Source organism: Thalia democratica, chromosome 4 (assembly GCF_965202585.1).
Source record: "Thalia democratica chromosome 4, ktThaDemo2.hap1.1, whole genome shotgun sequence".
Lineage (NCBI taxonomy): Eukaryota > Metazoa > Chordata > Thaliacea > Salpida > Salpidae > Thalia > Thalia democratica.
The window spans coordinates 39,076,248-39,095,692 of record NC_139168.1 but is presented as its reverse complement, the minus strand read 5'-3'; the positions used below and the strand labels follow the sequence as shown (position 1 = coordinate 39,095,692).

Here is a 19,445-nt window from a genome sequence, read left to right as displayed (position 1 = left end):
AAGTTTCTAAGTTTAATTTCTTGTTATGAATAACATTATAAAAATTGTTATTTTTCTGGATGCATGCTTGTTTTTTTTTTTTGACAAAAATCAATAGATTTATTTAGAATTAAAAATCATTTAAATTTTGGCATAACTATGTTGAAAAATAGTTATACAGTCAAAAATAAAAAGTACTTAACACAAACATTTCGAATAACTAACGAGCAATTTGTAAGTATATATAACCTAAATTACTATCATTCTATTTTTTAAGTTTCATTTACCTGTAATTAACGTGTTAGAATAATTTTATTTTATAGCAACTGAAAAAAATTTAACTTTAGAAAATACTGAATTAAACATGACTTAGGCTAGTTTATTATTCGGTTATTTTTAATGTAGTAAATAAGTAAAGTGTTTCGATTTAGACTAGCAAGTAATAAAAATTAAATATCCAAGTAAATCGAATAACGTTGTTTTGAAACATTCTTTATTTGTTTTTAGACAATATATACATTATTTTCCAAATTAAGTCACAAAGTTATTTTGATTTTTACGGCAAAACTAATAATTTTTTTTTAAATCTACTATTTCAAATCAAATTTACAACTTGATTAGATATAATTTCAAAAGCATAAAATAACTATCTGTAATACTGATTTTTTCAAATCACACTTTTCTTAAAGTATAGATAATAGATTTCATACTTAATTAACATAATTTATTTCAAGACAGTTTCTATGTTTTAAAAGATATTTTATTCAAAAAGTTAATCAAATAACCTGAATCACCATACAAAACAAAATAGTCCAAATACTAAGAACATACAAAAAAAAAAGCCTCAAAAACGTTTATTTAAGCAAAAACTCATTAGCAATAAAAATAGTTTTGTAAGTTATAAATAGATCAAAGTTATATTTGGCTTAGAAAAATTATTTTAATATTTTTTTAAAATTCTGAATTCCATGGCAAAATTGTAAATAGTGGTATTTAAGAAAACCAACATAAGAATCAATCAGGCATGTTAAATAAAAAACTCCGTAAAAAAACTCAAAAATCAGCTGGTATGTTGTCAAGTGTTTAGAAGGAGAACATTCTTACGTGCTGGAGAATTTCAAAGAAAGCTGTAAAAATAAAAATAAAGTTAAAACTAGTTTAGAATAAGAATTAATAGCAATACTACAAGTAATTATAGTTATATAAGTGTGTCTTACTTTTGTGAATATCTAAAACATTGTGTAAAACTCAATTCAGAGAAATGTATTAATTGTTATTATTTTAATTATGTATTTAAAACAATACAAATAAAAAATACAGAGCATGAATATAAGTTACACTTATAGAAAAAATAGAGCTGACTTTATTTTAAACACAAATGTTAATTTTGATTATAATTTAATATTTAGTACTACAGTAATACATTGAAATTATAGTAATATTTACAAATTTTTAAGTTGTATGCGAACTAACTGAAAAAGGATATTCTATTAGAACCAATAAAAACAAAATATTGATAAAAAGTTTATTTAAAGTAAAACTAAAACTATTAACTTAATAGAAAAAAATTAATACAAAAACATCTAATCATTGTTTGATTTTATAAACTATTAATTTAGTTAAACTCACAAACTTTATAATCTAAAAATAAAAACTTGGTAATATTAAAATTTAAAAGATGTAAAGTAGGTATAATACAACAAACCTTATCGTAAAATATATTGATTAAAATAATTAAGCTATATTTAAGAATGTCAAAAATTTCAACTGTTTTTTAAATATTTTGCTATATCAAAACAACTAATCTCTTTAAACTAATAACAGTCGTTTGTACAAAACTTACACAGAACTTTTTAGCAATTTATTAAATTATATAAATAAATATATATAGAAAATAAGGTCATTATTTAAACTTAAACACTTTCTACAGAGCCCACTTGAAGGGCTTTTAAATAATTCATTAGGAAAATGCAAATTTATAAATTCCAGAATTTGATATATATATATATAAATATATATCAAATTTAAAATTATAGAAATGTTGTATTAAACATTTTATTAAAAAAATGAAACTATATGTTTATACGCAGTTTATAACAAAAACTATGTGGGTAAAAAAACAGGTACTAGTAACAAGTAGCAAAACTTTTCTTCTCTTGGTTAAAAAAAAACTTGTAATATGCTTTAAAAAATGCCTAAGGCAACACATCTAAGTAGACTTTAAAAAGCATCAAGTGTTACTTTTGTTCGTTAAAATATTCTAAGTTATTTTATACTTCTTAACTTTTTTAGAGTTTTTATAATTTTGCATAAACTTAAATTTGATTATGCAAATTTATTGAAAATATTCAATTACAAAACGTTTTGAGGTGCTTTCTCTACATTATCAAATAATTGTTTTAGTATGTAAATTCATTACACTTAAACAAAATTGTTCTTTTTACTAACAATTATTGTAAAAATTTGTAACTATCAAAGTTAAACACTGTTTATACCATTACTTACACTAAGTCAAATATTTGTAAACATTATAATTAATTTTTTTGTATGTACAAAAAAATAATCACCGTTCAGCACTCACAATTTTTTTTTATCATTCCTTAGACCAGGGGTCGGCAAACTGCGGCCCCCGAGCTGCTATACACAGAGTTGCCACTCTTTTTTTTAAATTTTTTCCAGGTTTTTCAAATTTCTTCAAAATTTTTAAAAGTACACATTTTTGAGTCTATTTTTAGTGTAAAGTTAAGTTTAAGGTAAGAAACTGTGTTCAATAGTATACAAAGATTGAAAAGATACTGTAAAGCTACTTAAAATGTATTTTTTAATAAAAAAAATTTTGGTGATGACAACTTTTTTTTATCTATATGATAAAATTTTTGAGTCAAACCAAAATTTTACTACTGAACATGTTTAAATTCTTAAAAATTCCAGGTTTTTCCAGGTTTTTTGTTCAAAGTTCTAGGTTTTTCAAGTTTTTTTTTCAAAATTTCTTAAATTCCAGGTTTTTTTTGCCTAAATAGTAAAATTCCAGGTTTTTACAGGATTCAAGGTAAAGTGGCAACCCTGTATACAGCCAAAAATATACATTTTAAAAACAATAAACATTTAAGATTTTGTAATAAAAACTTACAGTGAGGCTTTTAATTCAATAAGTACCCTCTATTAGTGCGCTAATATTGCTTAATTTATCATATTTTTGATCATGTATAATATTTTTCTACTGTTTACTAGAGCTTTTTTAAGATAAATGCGGCCCTCAAAGATTTTTTTCTAAATAGTGCGGCCCGTGAGCAATTTTTCCTATAAATGTTGGCCCACAAGTTACATAAGGCTGCCGACCCTTGCTTGAGACTAATTGTTTAGAAATTATTAATTAGAAAATGTATAGAAAATACAACAATTACATTTATTTTATTTTACTAAAAAATATTTATAGCACAAAAATTATTGTTTAAACTTATCATAACTCTATTAGAATTATTCACATCATTAATAACTATCATTATTTCTGATACACATGATTTTTTTTGCAAATAAAAACATTATAATAATCTTACAATTATTTATAACTGTAGTGTGGAGAGCCAAAATATAGTACAATAGACTAGAAAGTAAAAACAACTACTAATCATCTACTGTACTTTTTTATAAAAGTATGTAATATAAAACAAATTAGTAGTTATTTTGTACAATTAGTTTTGATAAGCTTATACAAAGGATCATGAAACTACAGATTGAGGACCAGATTTGATATGCAACGTGTTTTAAGACATACATTTTATATTCTTAATTAAATGAAAAATATTATATGAATATTTATAAATGTACTTACAGTTTGATTGTAAATAAAAAATAGCTCTAACTGAAATGACTATTTCATAAAAATTTTAAAATATTCTTTTCGTTTTAGTATAACTTTTCAAAATTACACCAACTAGCAAAGACTGTTTTACAATAAAATGGGCCAGCAAAAGACTTATTCTTGTATAACTATCTTATAACTTTGAAATTATATATACAACTCATGAATATGTGGTGTGCACATTAGTGTGCATCTGCATATACATTATGTATTGTGTAAAATAGTAATAAAAAATATAAATAAAAATAAACAAGTACATATTTGTAGTAACTTATATAAGCCTTTTTTTAGTGTTTAACAAACTTAACATATACAATATTTAAAAATAATTTATATAGTATGTTATAAAAACAAAAATTAACCAGAATGATAATAGCTTTGGAAAACAGTATTTGCCTTTGTTTCGTTTTGTGTGTACAATATTGGTTAGTTAATTGTGCATAGTTTTAAAAAACTTTAGGAGCCCCTTTAAAAATGTAATAGTCATATACCTATTTATATATACAATTAACAAAAAACAACACATTGCAATTGTTTTGCACTAAAAGTTTAATGCTTCAAGTGTTCATCAGATTGTGTTTATTAACATAACACAAAAAATATGTAAACATATACTTTATTTTTTACTTCATTGTTTTTTTTTTCTTAGAACAAATTACAAACCTGAACCACAGACTACAAACAAGAACAAGCCAAGAAGCCATGGACCTACTGGTGTTTTGTCTTCATTTGGTTTCTGTTACAATCATAATGTTAATTAAACAAAGACATCTTTACATACGCAAAACAACAAAATATCCTGCTTAGGTGAAATGAAAAATATAAAAGCATTAACAAATGTCCAGGTGACATTTGTTAATGCTTTTATATTATATTTATAATAATATATATTATATTTATTTTATAATAAAGTCATGTAAACACCTTTCGCTATACTCTATTAAAAAATGTATAATGTATTTAAATTTTATTTTTGAAAGTTTTTTGGAAAACATTTAAAAATTCATCACAAAATAGTAAATTTATAAAAAAAAATAGTAAATTAGTTTATCTAAAATATAAATTATGTTTTTCAATATTAAACAGCTTTTATAAAATCACAAGTTTTACTTCTTGTTATGAAAGTGAAACTAAAATAATTTATAAACTTTGTAATTGAAAGATTATGTATATTCGAAAACGAAACATTTGTTTACCTACTAAGTATAATATAAAAATATTTTAAACATAATATTTAAGGCATCTATGCTGTAAAATTTTATTATGATTGAAAACATATCTCTAACCAGACTTTGCTTGACACTTCCACGGTTAGTGATGTTCTTGCTGTGCTTGTCTGAAGCAATTCTCATTCTTTGTTTGCTCACCATTTTAATAGTATTCTTTTTAATAACAAGCAAAATAACTGTTGCAATAATATGTTATAATTAAAAACTTGTTGATAGAAGTAGACAAACAGCTAAGGAGATAAAAAAAATATTGATAAATTTTTTAGAAACTTTTATGAAACATTTTATTCTAAATTTACTTGGTTAAAAAAATATAAATTATTGTATTATTAAGGTTTTTTACTATATTCTATTGTTATAAATTGTTAAATAAAGTTATTTCATTTACTATCACACAATATTATTTTTTTAGTTATATAACAAAACACAGAATAAAATGAAACAGCATATATGAAACATATGTAAAAAAGTGTGCTTTGTTATATAACTAAGCAAATAGTTAGCTTTATTTTTTTGTCAAGCACTATTGACCAAAACTTGATAATAAAACTACAAACGATAATAAACATATATGCATTCATTAGGGTGCTTTAAAAATGGCAACCTCTGAATTTTCAGCAGGAAACCAATTAACATTTACAAAATATCACAAAACTATGTGAAGGATTTTAGATTATTTGAAGAAGCGTAGAAGAGGGGAAATTAAATTTTCTGAGAACAACTTAAATGTAAACAGTATGGGACCTTAAAAACTTGGCCTTCAAACTTTTGTTTTGAAAATTTTCTACATGAAGCAAATATCACAAAAATACATTCTGTATAATTAAAGACAATTTAAATAAAATTTTACAGATAGTTTTCTTCACTTTATGTAGTTTTTTATCATTTTTTGTTAATTTTAAGTTTTTTATTTGGTAAAAAAATATTTCCATGATTTTCTAAAAATTTAATTTTTGAAATTTTTCAAAAATACAGTAATATTTTTTTCTGAGAAAATTGGAATAAAAAAGTTGTGACCCATACTTTTATATTGCAAACATATCAAAAGAACTATAAGTCAAAAAGTTAGAAAAATTTCATATTCAATCAGGTTTGCTAAAGGTTTTTTGTAAATTTCTTTCAGGTTTTCTGAATTTCTTTCAGCTTTTTAAAAATGAGTTTTTTGGTCAATTTTTAGTGTAAAATTAAACTTAAGTTTAAAAAGCTGTCTCCAATAGTACAATAACATTGAAAAGATGCTACTAAAATGTGTTTTTAAATAAATATAAAATTAAATGATACAAAAAACTTTTTATCTTTATAATAGATTTATCATATCTTATCAAAAATTTGTAACTTTAGATGTAAGAACTATTCAATGTGTTTTAGTTCTGTTTAAAATTTCAATTTTTCCAGGTTATTTATTTTTTATTTCTAAATTTCTAGGTTTTCTTGCCTAAATGCACTAAGGCAATTTTTTATATAAGGCAATTTTTTTATATTTTATAGTTCTAAGTTTGAACATAAAATTGTTGTTAAAAAACAAATTGAAAAGCTTAACAAATTAAGGCAATTTTTATATTTTATAGTTCAAAGTTTGAACATAAAATTGTTGTTAAAAAACAAATTGAAATAAAGCTCAACAAATTAAGATTGTCAAAATTCATTTTTTTCCAGGATTTCAGGTTTTTTGGCAACTATGATTCAATAAAGACCAACTTATAGTTTATACTTTAAGCTTTTATATATAAGCCATTGTTAAACTTTGTAATTGGCTTAGCCATTGTGGTAACTTAGTATTAAATAAAGTTTGTATATTTATTTTAAACTTTTATATAAGTATATTGTTAAAGCAACATTGTTAACAGGAAATTGCAAAACAAAGGTTACCATAAAATAAAACTTCTTATTTAAGAAAAAAAAATAGAAGGGAACTAATCTACTGTGCAAATAAGAAAAGGTTTTACACTCTTTATAGCAAAACAAAATATAAAAGAAATCAGAAGCTTGTCTAGTAGTTTTAGCTAAAAAAAAAGCATATGTTTCAACCACATAGTTTCAATCTTGCTATGTCCAACTTAGAGAGTTTCTACAGCTGTCATTAAGACCCCTTGCCATCAGGCCACATAAGTTTGCCTTAAATTAAAATTTAATGTTATATGAATTGAATTAAGACTTTTTTGAAATAGAAATTAGTTAAAATGTTAACTAATAAGACTAGAAATAAAAACATAATCATCATATACCAAATAAAACAGTATATTAATTTATTTAGTAATGAAAAAAGTTACGTTTTTGATTATTAAAAAATAGTCTTTGGAACCATTCTTTTAAGATAGACTAAATAATTTGTCTCTTATATATTAACCATGATAAAAAATACAAACTATAAGTAGAAAAAATAATTTAAAGTCTAAGACTTTCAAAAAAACTATTTGTAGCCTAAAAATGTTTTGATTTTATATTGTTCAATCTTAAAAATAATGTTAGAGTTTAATACTAGATGACAGATAAATTTTATAAAATAAATTTAAAACCAACAAATTTTTAAAACATTTATTCTTCAGTTTAGTTTACCTAGGACTGCAATATTTATTAATAACTAATGAATGTCTAGCTGTTACACCTCAGTAAGCATTAATGCCTACAAAACTACACATAGTGGCATGACGTGTGCACTGAAGCTTGATGCCAACTCTACAGAATATCTTGTAAAAAACAAACTATTGCTTAGCATTTATTTGCTAGCAAGGCAATAATTTTTAAGTTTAAGTTTTGGCGTTACAAACGTGTAAAATTATTTATGCAATTCAAAGGTGGGAAGTTCAGGGCTGTCTGACAAATTCATAAAGTAAATAATTAAAAGCACCTTTTTATAACAAGCAATAAAAAACAATTTAATTAAAGCTTAAAATACTTTTTTTTTTCTTTTACTAAATTTTATACAAAAATTAAAAAAAAACGAGCTATATGGTTTATATAACAAATTCCTTCAATTACAAAATTACAATTAAATTAATTGAAAAAATGAATTAGTATTTTATGATTATGAAATTATAAAAAAAAGTTATAATATTAAAATTAAACTGAATAATATAAATGCACCTATTTAAGGTTTAACGAAATCTTTCTTTATGTATATACTTTTCTCTAGTATGCCAATGTAAAAATCAGTGATAGATGTACTTTTTAACAGAGAATTAAGTATATAAATAAAGGATAAGCTGAGAGTACTGTCTCAAGTTAACTTATATAAAATATTAATTTAGTTTTCAGAAGAAACCTAGAATAAAGTTACATTTTTGGGCTTATAAAACTATTCAAAAAAAAAACTAAGAAAAGAAAACTCTTTGTTGTTACTATTATTCATTGTTTTTTTTCTCTCTCTATAAGTGAATAGTGTGTAAATGTTACAGTACTTATTTTTATATTGTTTTATATAAAAGTTAAGTTTATTTTAAAAGTTAAGTTTATTATTAAAGTTAAGTTAGTTTTAATAATACTATTTTTAATTCAAATATAAATTTCTTTAAATACTTCATCAGTTATAAAGGTAAAAGTTAAACTTTTAGCAAAGAATACTGATAAAATTCAACTTCAAATAATTTCAGCTTATAATAACTTTACCTTTTTTAGAAAAGTAGTGTTGCGAGTGCGATCTATATTTAAGGTATTTTCATGTCTGCTATTAGTATTGTTTATCTCGTTTTACAAATTAAGTTAAAGTAATTTTTCAAGTCTAAAAATGTTCCCTACTTCTGGCTTTATTCTTTTTAATCTTAGGTTTAGATTGTATTCTCATTTTTATCGTATCAGATAAGTTTTTGAGTACATTATGAATAAATAAAAATTAAGTAAACACATGACTTAGTTAATTTTCCTTTTTATTCATTCTTTTTATTTGTTGTTTTTTATTCTTAAGGTTTAAAAGTTTATATGAAAATAATTAATTATTTTTACTCGTAAGAAATTTTAAAAGCATGTGGAGTACTACTCAATAACCAAAAGATTTTTTCGTACACCAGGTCCTTAGACCAAAATTTTTGAGCGATTTTTTTATTGATGAATAAACAACATATATCTTTAATATATATATCTTATACATAATATACCAATAAATGTTTGTAATTCTAAACCTTCTAATCATTTTTAAATGTTTAAAATCCTTACTATTAAGTTTTATAAAATAACTTCTCAATTAAAACAAACAACAAAATGATTTATAAGCTTTTAAATTTAAATGACTGTCATTCTATTTTTTCAGTAGAAATGAACATTAAAAATTTTAAAACAAAATTTTTATTTTCATCTTAAGAAAAAATTTTGTGAAACTATTTGCTATTTGTTTTAAACTATAATAAATTAAAAACTATTTGAAAAAAATAGATAAAATCGTAAAAACTAAATCTTCCTGCCTCAAGAAAAAAAGTTAATATTCTTTATACTTAGTTGAAGCAACAAAATTCTTACAACTGCTAATATTTTTCTATACTAATAAATTCAACGACAACCATGTAAACAGATTAAAAAAGTGTAAGCATTAGCTAAGATAATATCAACTTTAGATCATTGGTTTTAGTCATTGATTTACTGCTTAACTTTATAATGTTGAACACATCAATGTAAATTAACTCTTACACATTTATTAAAAAAGCAAAATATTAAGATAATAAAAATGAGCAGAACAAAACTGTTAAACCGAACTTTTTTTAAAATATTTCAATTAGAAAACAATAAAAATAATAAAAAACATTAAAAACAAACAAGCTATTCGAACTTTTTTTTGTAATTGAATTAGTTAGTTTGCTACCTATTAACTAATTTACACTCAGTGAAAAGCATTACTAATATGTTAACAAGTTATTGTTAATTTGGTATCTTAAGAAATGTTATGCATTCATTAAATTTTGGCCTGCCAAGCTGAAATCACTAGCCGACAACGTATTTTTAGCATAAAATCTAAGCTTTCTGTAAGAAATGTTCACAGATACACCCTTAGTTTAATTTCAGTAAAAATGATGGTTATTTAACTATTACTTTATTAAAGATTTATATTTTAAAGGAATTTTTATGGTTTTCTAATTTAATTTTATAAATTTAATATAATCCGCGAAGACTTTTCTTTATAAAATTTGAATACTTATTTTAAGTGTGGTTTTTTACTTATAAAAGGTTTGCGATCACTAGTTTAAGGTTTGGGTTTAATTTTTTAACAACAAGACACTAAAAGCTTTTTTTAGAAACTTATATACACCAATAAATTAAAAACAATTAAATATGGTACAGTTTAAGTAATAAAAATTGGTACCATATTTTAATTTCTAGTTTTATCAAGAAAAATTCGAATATTCAATACTTATTTAAGAATGAAATAAATAAATTTTTACTATAGTCGAATGTTTTTTACACATTTAGTAAAACTTTTTGAAATAAAGTGTTATAACCAAAGAATTTAACTCTAAATCTTGCCAAAAATCACGGATGTTTTTACTTTGTTTAACAATGATTTTTCTTTTGCTTGTTTATTTTTATTAATAAATTAAGAAACAACTTTATTTTGGCAAGTATTTACTAAAACGAAGGAAAAAAAGGTCTTCTTTTGTAGTTTACAAGTTTAAATGCTGCTGTGACAGTAGCTACATTGGTCAAACTTCTCGACACCTCACAACTAGAATAAAGGAACATGTTCTAAAGTGTATCACTTCGTATATTAAAGACAACAAAGACGAAAAGAGTGTTGCAGTCAAAAATGCAATAAAAAAATCTGTGATAGCAGAACACCTTGCGAATAATCCAAGTTGTGGAAAAAAGTTTGCATTATCTAATTTCAGTGTATTGCGACAATATTCATTGGAATTAATTAGACTTGAAGCCATTTTAATACATTTAAATAAACCAAGTTTATGTAAAATGAAAGATTTTGACTACACTTTAGCCTTATTTAGTTAAGACTATTTTGTGTTGATTTTTAAAGTTTTTGTTGATTACATTTTTGTTGAATACATTTACGTTTACTTAATCGATTAGTTAATTAATTGGTAAATTTTTTGTATATATACTTGTTGTGTTTTATTGTATTGTTTTAATTGTATTTTCCCTGAAGAGAATTTGACGAAAAATATTGGAAAGAAAAATTTGAGTGTTCATTTATTCATTAAAAATTATAAAATAAAGTCTGATGTTTAAATTTTATTTTAATTAAAAATTAGATTTTTCTGTGTCTATCTTTCCCCACTTTCTGCAAAATGTGCACTGACTGTTAAAAATGTAACTAAAGTAATAAAAATACTTTTTTTAAATGACTATTCTTATTATGTTCTTCGAGATTTTTATTTGCGAAACATAGACTAGACAATTCCTGGCGCAGACTTCAATGATTCCCATGAGTGTTTTCTTGATTTTTGCACGGATAACTTTTTAACTCAGCTAATCAAAAGTCCAACTCATAAAAATAGAAACATACTTTATTTGTTAATTTGTAATAATTTTGATCTAGATAGAATCATATCACACTCAGTAACTTTTCCATTGACAAATAGGTGTGACCATAACTTGATTTTATTTAAAATTCAAAGTCAAAAAGTTATCAGTGCTAAAAAAGATACATATGATTTTAAAAAGGAAGATTTTGAAAACATCAATAATTACCTGTCAAAATATAATTGGACTTCAATATTTAACAAGTAAAAAATTCTCCAACATTTTTATGACCAATTTATCAGCTCAATTCAAACTTTAATTAAACGTTTTATACCACTTTATTCTAAAATTAACAAAAGTAAGAAATATCCATCTCACATTAAAAAAATATTAGAAGAAAAAATTATTCTGTACAAAAAAAGTAAGACAAATAAATCATTTTCTAAAGATTATAAAAATAAGTCAGAAGAATATCAGATAGCCGTAAAAAAACACAGTCTTGTATATGAAGAAAAGTTCTGCAAAAACCCTAATTTAAAAAAGTTGTATAGTTACGTAAAGTCTAAACTTAAATTAAGTACTGCAATACCGCTTTTATATGTCAAAATATAATGTCAAAAATTTAGATAAAACTATAACCTCAGATTTCGAATTAGCCTCACTTTTTAACAAAAGTTTTTAAAAGGTATTTGAAAAAGATGATAACCACCAAAGTTTTAAACTAGCTCAAAAAAAAAATTAGTAAAATGCAAAGTTTTTTTATAACTTATGAAGACATTAAAAATTCAATAAACCACCTAAAAGATAAAATAATTAGTACCCCAGAAAATATCCCGCCCTATTTTATTAAGTATGCAACTCCATCAACAATTTTTCCACTTTCATTGATTTTCAATTGCTTTATAGAATTAGCTGAAGTACCAAAACAATGGAAAATTTCTTTTGTCATTCCAGTTCATAAGAAAGGTAACAAACACAATGCGTTGAACTATAGGCCAATATCTTTAACTAGTGGGTTTTCTAGAATTTTTGAACACATTATATCTGTAAAATTTTTAAATCACCTTTTTGACTATAATTTACTATCTGATAAACAATTTAGTTTTGTCCCTAACCGCTCGTCAAACATTCAACTATTAACATGCATACATTCATGGATAGTTCTTTATCACAAAAACGAATATATTAAAGTAGTTTACACTGATATCCAAAAAGCTTTTGATTCAGTATCACACAAACAATTATTAAAAATATTGAGTCAGTATGGACTACATGAATCCTTAGTGAAGTGATTAAATAATTTTTTAACTGGGAGATCTCCAAGAAAGGTCATTAATGATACGCTGTCGGACCCTTTATCTATATACAGTGGAGTACCTCAAGGTGGTGTAATTGGTCCCCTCCTTTTTAAATTTACATTAATGACATTAGTTCAAACAATGATACTAAAAGTGATGTGATTTTATTTGCAGATGATACAAAAATTTTTAGTAAGTCAAATATCTTTTTACAATCTACTCTAGATAATATCTACAAATGGTTAAAAACAAGAAAACTCGATTTAAATCCTACTAAATGTAAGATTCTAACAATTAAGAAAAACAAACCGTTTGACCCGATTGACCTTTTTATCAATAAAACTAAGATACCAACAGTTAAAGTTTTTAAGGATTTAGAAATATGTATCGCCGAAAATTTAAAATGGAACGAACACATAAACTATTTATATAATGTTGCACAAGTTTCATCGTATCCGATATAAAAAAGCTTTAAAACTAATTCTAACAAAACTATTTAAAATACATGTCCGTCCCAAGCTTGAATACAATACACAAATTTGGTCACCCTTTTTAAAACTATATTTTAACACAATTGAGTCTGTGCAAAGAAATTTTACCCGGTTGATATGTAGTCGTTGTAACATATGCCATTCATCGTATAATGATAGATTGATTAAACTTGGATTGAGGTCTCTAGAGTATAAAAGATGGGAATTTGATTTATTTATGCTTTACGAAATTATTAATGGAAAATATAAGGCTTTTTTCAGTCAATTTTTTAGTTTTTTCTATAATAAATAAAAATTAAGATGAAACAACAAAAAAATAAAATGTAAAAATAGTTTCAACAACAGTCAGTGGCAAGGTTTATTTTTTCAAAGAGCAGAGACTGTGTTGAACAAACTACCATAGGATGTAGTATCGTGTGAGAAGGTGGAACATTTTCGATTAAAACTAAAAATATCTAATTAGAATTGTATAAATATCAGTAAAATTCAGTAACTTTTCACAAAAACAATACAAAAAACAAATAAAGACTTGTATAATATCTATCTCATTTAAACGAGCTACCAATTTTCTTATTTTTCTATTTGTAATATCAACAAAAACATCGGCGAAAGTCAGCAGAGCAGAAGCCTGGACTTTCGTTTGCCGTGAGACAAGCTCAATTTTAACAATAGGGTTGATCACGCCAATCCGATCATCAGACCACAATTTTCGGTAGACTGAGACCGGTTTCGTCCTTATTAGAACTCATTAGTCAGTCACAACCGAAAAACTTGTAGTCGTCAATCTACAAACGGTCTATAATGCTTTCACATGAATCAACCACTTGTTAGCAATGATCAGTGACGTCAGCATTGTCATTTGCCGTGCAACGTTTAAAACATTGTCCACTAGGCAAGACATCTGGCACGCTCGTTTTGAAACGTAAGGACTTTTAAGTTATCGACTTTTATATCAATCGAATAAGTTTAAACTTGTTAATGAGTTTTTATAATTTTAACTATGTTCGATGTTTTGTTTATGTTTGTTTTTTGTTGAATATAAATGTTTTTGTTTTTATTATTCTCATTGTGTGTCTTGTTTAAGTGGCACAGGTTTTAATGCCTGAGTCCAACATTGCACAATAAACAATATAATAATAAATAGGCCATTGTTCGATTACAGATCTCATAAAATATGTATTACAGCAAAACTAAGAAAAAGGCTGATTATACTTTTCAGTTGTATGAAAAAAATATTTTCATAGTTTTTAGCAATTTGATTTCGTACTTCTATAATACTTTTGTACTTATTCTTAGTACTTACTATTTTTAGACCTAAAATAAATTTTAAAAACTATCTACATCGTTATGCTCATTTAAAAAATTATAGAGAGAAATCTTATTCCAAACTTTTACAAGTTTCTGTTTTAAAAAATCAACCAAATTTTATGAGTAAATGAAATATTAGAACAAATACTAGAATATTTAAAAACTACTAGCTTTTTTTCTATTCATATGCAGACGTTTATGATAAGTTTAATGATCTTAATTATTTCTTTAAAAAGTCACTCTTTTAGCAACGAACGTGAAGTTAGCTTGATTAATTTTTGTTTTAAATGTCCAAACTTTAGATCAAATTATTTTCCTTACCTTAATAGCTAAATAAAAACTTTTTATTTTATTTTAGAGAATGGTCCTTTGTCTTTAATATATAAAAAAAATCCATTCGATTGGGGCTTGACTTATAGTGTGGGGCCCCTTAGAAAAAAAAAGTTTTTTTTATCAATTTTTACTTAGCTTGAATTAAAAAAAAAAAAGAACAAAACTATTTTTTTTCTTATAATTTTCATATTTGTTAGCAAATAAATTTTATATAACATTTTTTTTTCTAACTGTTAATATTTTGTTCTATTTAGCCTTATTCTAGAATTCCTTATTCCGGCTATTCGAGCTAAGTAAAAATAACAAAACTCGATAACAAAACTCATATTTCGTACTGTTTGGCCTTATTCCGGAATTACGAATTCTAGAATGAGGCTAAATAGTACAAAATATTAACAGTTGGAAAAAAAAAGTATTATATAAAATTTATTTGCTAATAAATATGAATATTAAAAGATAAAAAATAACTTTGTTCTTTAATTTTTTTTTTAATTCGAGCTAAGTAAAAATTGATAAAAAAAAAACTTTTTTTTTCTAAGGTGCCCCACACTAAAAGTCAAGCCCCAACCAAATGGATTTTTTTTATATATTAAACACAAAGGACTGCTCTCTAAAATAAAAAAAAAGTTTTTATTTAGCTATTAAGATAAGGAAAATAATTTGATCTAAAGTTTGGACATTAAAAAAAAAAATTATTCAAGCTAACTTAACACTCGTCTTTTAACATTCTTTTAAATAAACAATTTTATTTTAAGTGCAAGTTCTTAATATAAAATTGTGTTTTAAGATGCTCTATTAAGTTTAAATGAAATAAGTACGGTATCCTGTAAAATCACCAAGTTATTTCAGACCATTAGTTCTCATGGTGTACTTCTAAGCGCAGTAGTTACTGTAAACAGAAGTTTGGTGGGTTGGAAATTACTTTTAAATATTCTGGAATATTTTGGAATTATCTTTTAGAAAAGGCTTATTATAACACAAATTAGCAGTTTCCAGAACGTTGTTTTTACGCATTACAAACAAAACATAAATCTTTTTTTAAATAAAAAAGTATTTAGGTGGGTACAGAGCTTATTTCAGACTAATATACTATGAACAGCATTTGAAAATAGTGATAACCACTGTTTTACACAATCTTTGACTTATAGAAATATAAAAAAAAAATTTGAACTAAGAAAAACTTGTGGGCTTCAACTCTCATCAGAGGTGCACGACTATTCAAGTTCAAGTAATTCTTAGTTATTATTTGTTATAACTACTAATAATCTTTTAAATACTTAGACTTTATGTTGTTATAGTTTTATAAATTAGAGCTAAAAAAAATTTTTCTTAATAAATATTCAAAATATAAACTTAAGTGTTTATAATAAAAGATCCTAGTGAAACAAGTTCATTGGAAAATATAATAAAAACAAGTTATACAGTATCTTCTTTTATTGTATCGACATATGTTTCTGTGTGTTAACGGATTAACACACTTCAACTGGGTTCTGTAATAAAAATAAGTAGTAAAAAAATAGAAGCTAAGGTAGGTGTATACATGTGTTCATAAAAATAAAAATAATTTCTACAGATTTTTAGAGGTTAGTGGGTCAAATACTTAATGTTAAATCCGACTGTTATAAAACTATATAATATTTGTAATTGTTAAGTCTAAATTAAGTAAAGTAAACCAAAATACACAATAAAATAACAAATCATAATATTCCTGGGCATGAAGTTAAACTGTTCTGGTGTATGACTCGATAACCGAAATGTTTTTTGTACACAAGGTCCTTTGACCAAACCTTTTGAGCGTATTTTTGTCGTTCAATAAACAATAGTATAATATAAACTACTTACACGAATGAAAAGGAAGAATTAATTCAAAATTGTTTACCGGTTGCTAATGTTTGAACGAAGTATACCTAATAATTACGTCATAATATATATGATCATTAGGATTAGTTATTTAATATGTATTATAAAGTTAGATAATTTATTATTTATGTTTGTTACAAAAAATAAATAAACGATGGTTTAAAAATCTACCAGTATATTGCAACATTTTATTTAAATTAATTTCGGACAACAGTCCTTCATCAGTGAACTTTAAAACTAGTAGAATTAAACACATTCATGCAAAAAAATAAATAAAAGTTATTAAACAATTTTTTCCAAACATAAAGTAATATTATTTATGTTTGGAAAAGCAGTTAAGCGCTTTAAAATGAAAAGTAATATGTAATCTATTGTGAAGAAAAAGTAAAACAACAACCATTAATTACTGTTAACGGTAAAGACAATAAAAGCCACAAGAACTTGATATAATGTCTATTTTGTTTATTAAATGTATATAATTATTAAATATAGACTATAAATAAATCAAAGTTAGATGCAATTAGGAAGCAGATTTAGTTTAAATTTAAAAAATTCAGAAAACAAACTTGTTATTAAGCTTACAAAGCACTGACCGATAATTAAGTTACGGCGACATACATAAAACCACAACGACTTAAAATACATATTTTATTATATATATTGTACTATATCGTATATAATTATTAAAACAATTAATTGTAGTTTTATAAAGAAGTCGGGTATTTAAATTAAAGATCTTATACATATATTTTAAATACTAAATAATTAAAGTGTGTTATGAATTACGGGTTGCGTTTAATATGAAGGTTAAAATGTAGAACATAAAACAACAAAGTGGTTGTATGCTAAGTATAAACCTGCAGTAAAAAACCTCTAGCAGTTCTATTGGGCGTAGTAGGTAAAAAGCATGGTTTATCTGTGATTTGTATACAGGTTTCCAATAAAACTTATAAATTAACACATAAAAAATTGTAGTCGGACGGTAAATGAATACATAAAATGTCGGAGAATAGAATGTGAAATGTGTGAAATAAATATATAAATAAGAAATAAATGAAACAATATTTTACTTAGTATATATAATTATATTAATATATATTAAGTGAATGTGTGTGTTTATGTAAAAGGTGAATGAAAGGTGAGAAAGCAACCGGTAAATAATTTTGAATTAGTTCTTCCTTTCCATTCATGTAAGTAGTTTATATTATGATTTGTTATTTTATTGTACTTAATTTAGACTTTATTATTACAAATACTATATAGTTTTCTAACAGTCGGATTTAACATTAAGTATTTTACCTATTATTAACCTCTAAAAACTTGTAGAAATTATTTTTATGAACACATGTATACACCTATCTTAGCTTCTATTCTTTTACAGTACTAATTCTTATTACAGAACCCAGTTGAAGTGTGTTAATCTGTTAACACACAGAAACATATGTCGGTACTATAAAATACTGTATAATCTGTTTTTCTTAATATATATTTTTTTAAATATGGCAAATAAGATTTTGAAAACCTACTAAAAAGTAGTATTTTTTTGTTTGTATATATACTTTGTTACTATAATAACCTTAATATTTAGACCTACAGGATCTTTTTTTTTTAATAATTAATTTTCCGAGATATGGCCCTTTAAATATTTCTTTTGAACATTTGGTCATGTAACCCGCAAAAGATCTGAACTGAGCCAAACTCGTGTTTTTATGATAGTATTTCAAAATTAAAAGATATAAAAATACAGTTTTGATAATACTACTAAGATATTAAAAAAAACAATTAGTTTTTTTTTAGTTTTAAGTGCTTCACAAGTCATTAGTAATCATAATTGATAGGAAGTTGTGTAATTATTTAAAGTTTAATTACTGATATTAATGATCTAGCTAAAATAGATACATTAACTAAGTTCAAATCTACAACAAGTTCATTAACTCCTAAGATTCAAATAACAATTCACTCTTTTTTTTTTTTTAAATGCTTAGTTATACTAAGTTGTTCTATAGTATTTTAAGTAACTTAATAAACAAAAAAAAGTGTTTTCAATTACTCGTGACATAAACTAGTAAGACTAAATTGTAACAACAAATCTAAACAATTTGAAATACCTTTAATTATTCATTAAATCCATTATTATTAATTCCTTTCGTTGTTTGTTTTCAAAAAGACGCTTAATATCTAACAATATAAGTTTAACATCAACAACTATACTATAGTTTATTATTAATATTTCTTTCTTACTTTTTAATTATATCAAAGAAAAAATTATATATAAAATATATTAGTTAGTAATTAATTATCAAGAAACTGTGTTTTAACACCAGCTAAAAAAATTTAAGTATCAAAAAAAAAATAAACAATAAGTATACTACAAATAAAAAGAAAAATATGAAGGCTTTTAAATATAAAGCTGTTTAAAAACAAAAAATGAAGAACTTAGTAAACACAAATGTAAGAAAAATAAGGTATAAATTTGGTCAGTACGTAAAAATTTAGGATCTCTAAAAACAAAAAAAAATTACTGAATTTAGAATCACCGAAAATGTATTTTTTTATTTTTAGATGCTTAACAAAGTTTTCTAAGGAATTATAAACTTAAAATTAGTAACAAAATTTTAATTAGTTTTAACCTAATTTAATAACAAAGTTCTTAATCTTATAAATCTGATAAATATAATAATTAAAA

General features: G+C 23.8%; 1 protein-coding gene across 1 annotated transcript; it reads right to left on the bottom strand.

Moving 5' to 3' along the window:
• Window positions 1-526: 526 nt before the first annotated feature.
• On the bottom strand, window positions 527-5,249 carry LOC145834271 (stress-associated endoplasmic reticulum protein 2-like). Its single transcript, XM_082941658.1, has 3 exons — window positions 5,128-5,249; window positions 4,505-4,577; window positions 527-1,106 (listed from the first exon to the last, which is right to left on the bottom strand). Exons 1-3 carry the CDS (start codon window positions 5,209-5,211, stop codon window positions 1,063-1,065), a joined length of 201 nt encoding a protein of 66 aa, XP_082797784.1. The 5' UTR covers window positions 5,212-5,249; the 3' UTR covers window positions 527-1,062.
• Window positions 5,250-19,445: the final 14,196 nt, after the last annotated feature.

Excerpts from the sequence above, each read along its gene's own strand:
- LOC145834271 (XM_082941658.1), bottom strand. The coding sequence starts at position 5,211 with ATGGTGAGCAAACAAAGAATGAGAATTGCTTCAGACAAGCACAGCAAG. Across the intron at positions 4,578-5,127 it reads GAAGTGTCAAGCAAAGTCTG|AAACCAAATGAAGACAAAAC; the intron begins GTTAGAGATATG and ends TGATTGTAACAG. Across the intron at positions 1,107-4,504 it reads GTTTGTAGTCTGTGGTTCAG|CTTTCTTTGAAATTCTCCAG; the intron begins GTTTGTAATTTG and ends TTATTTTTACAG.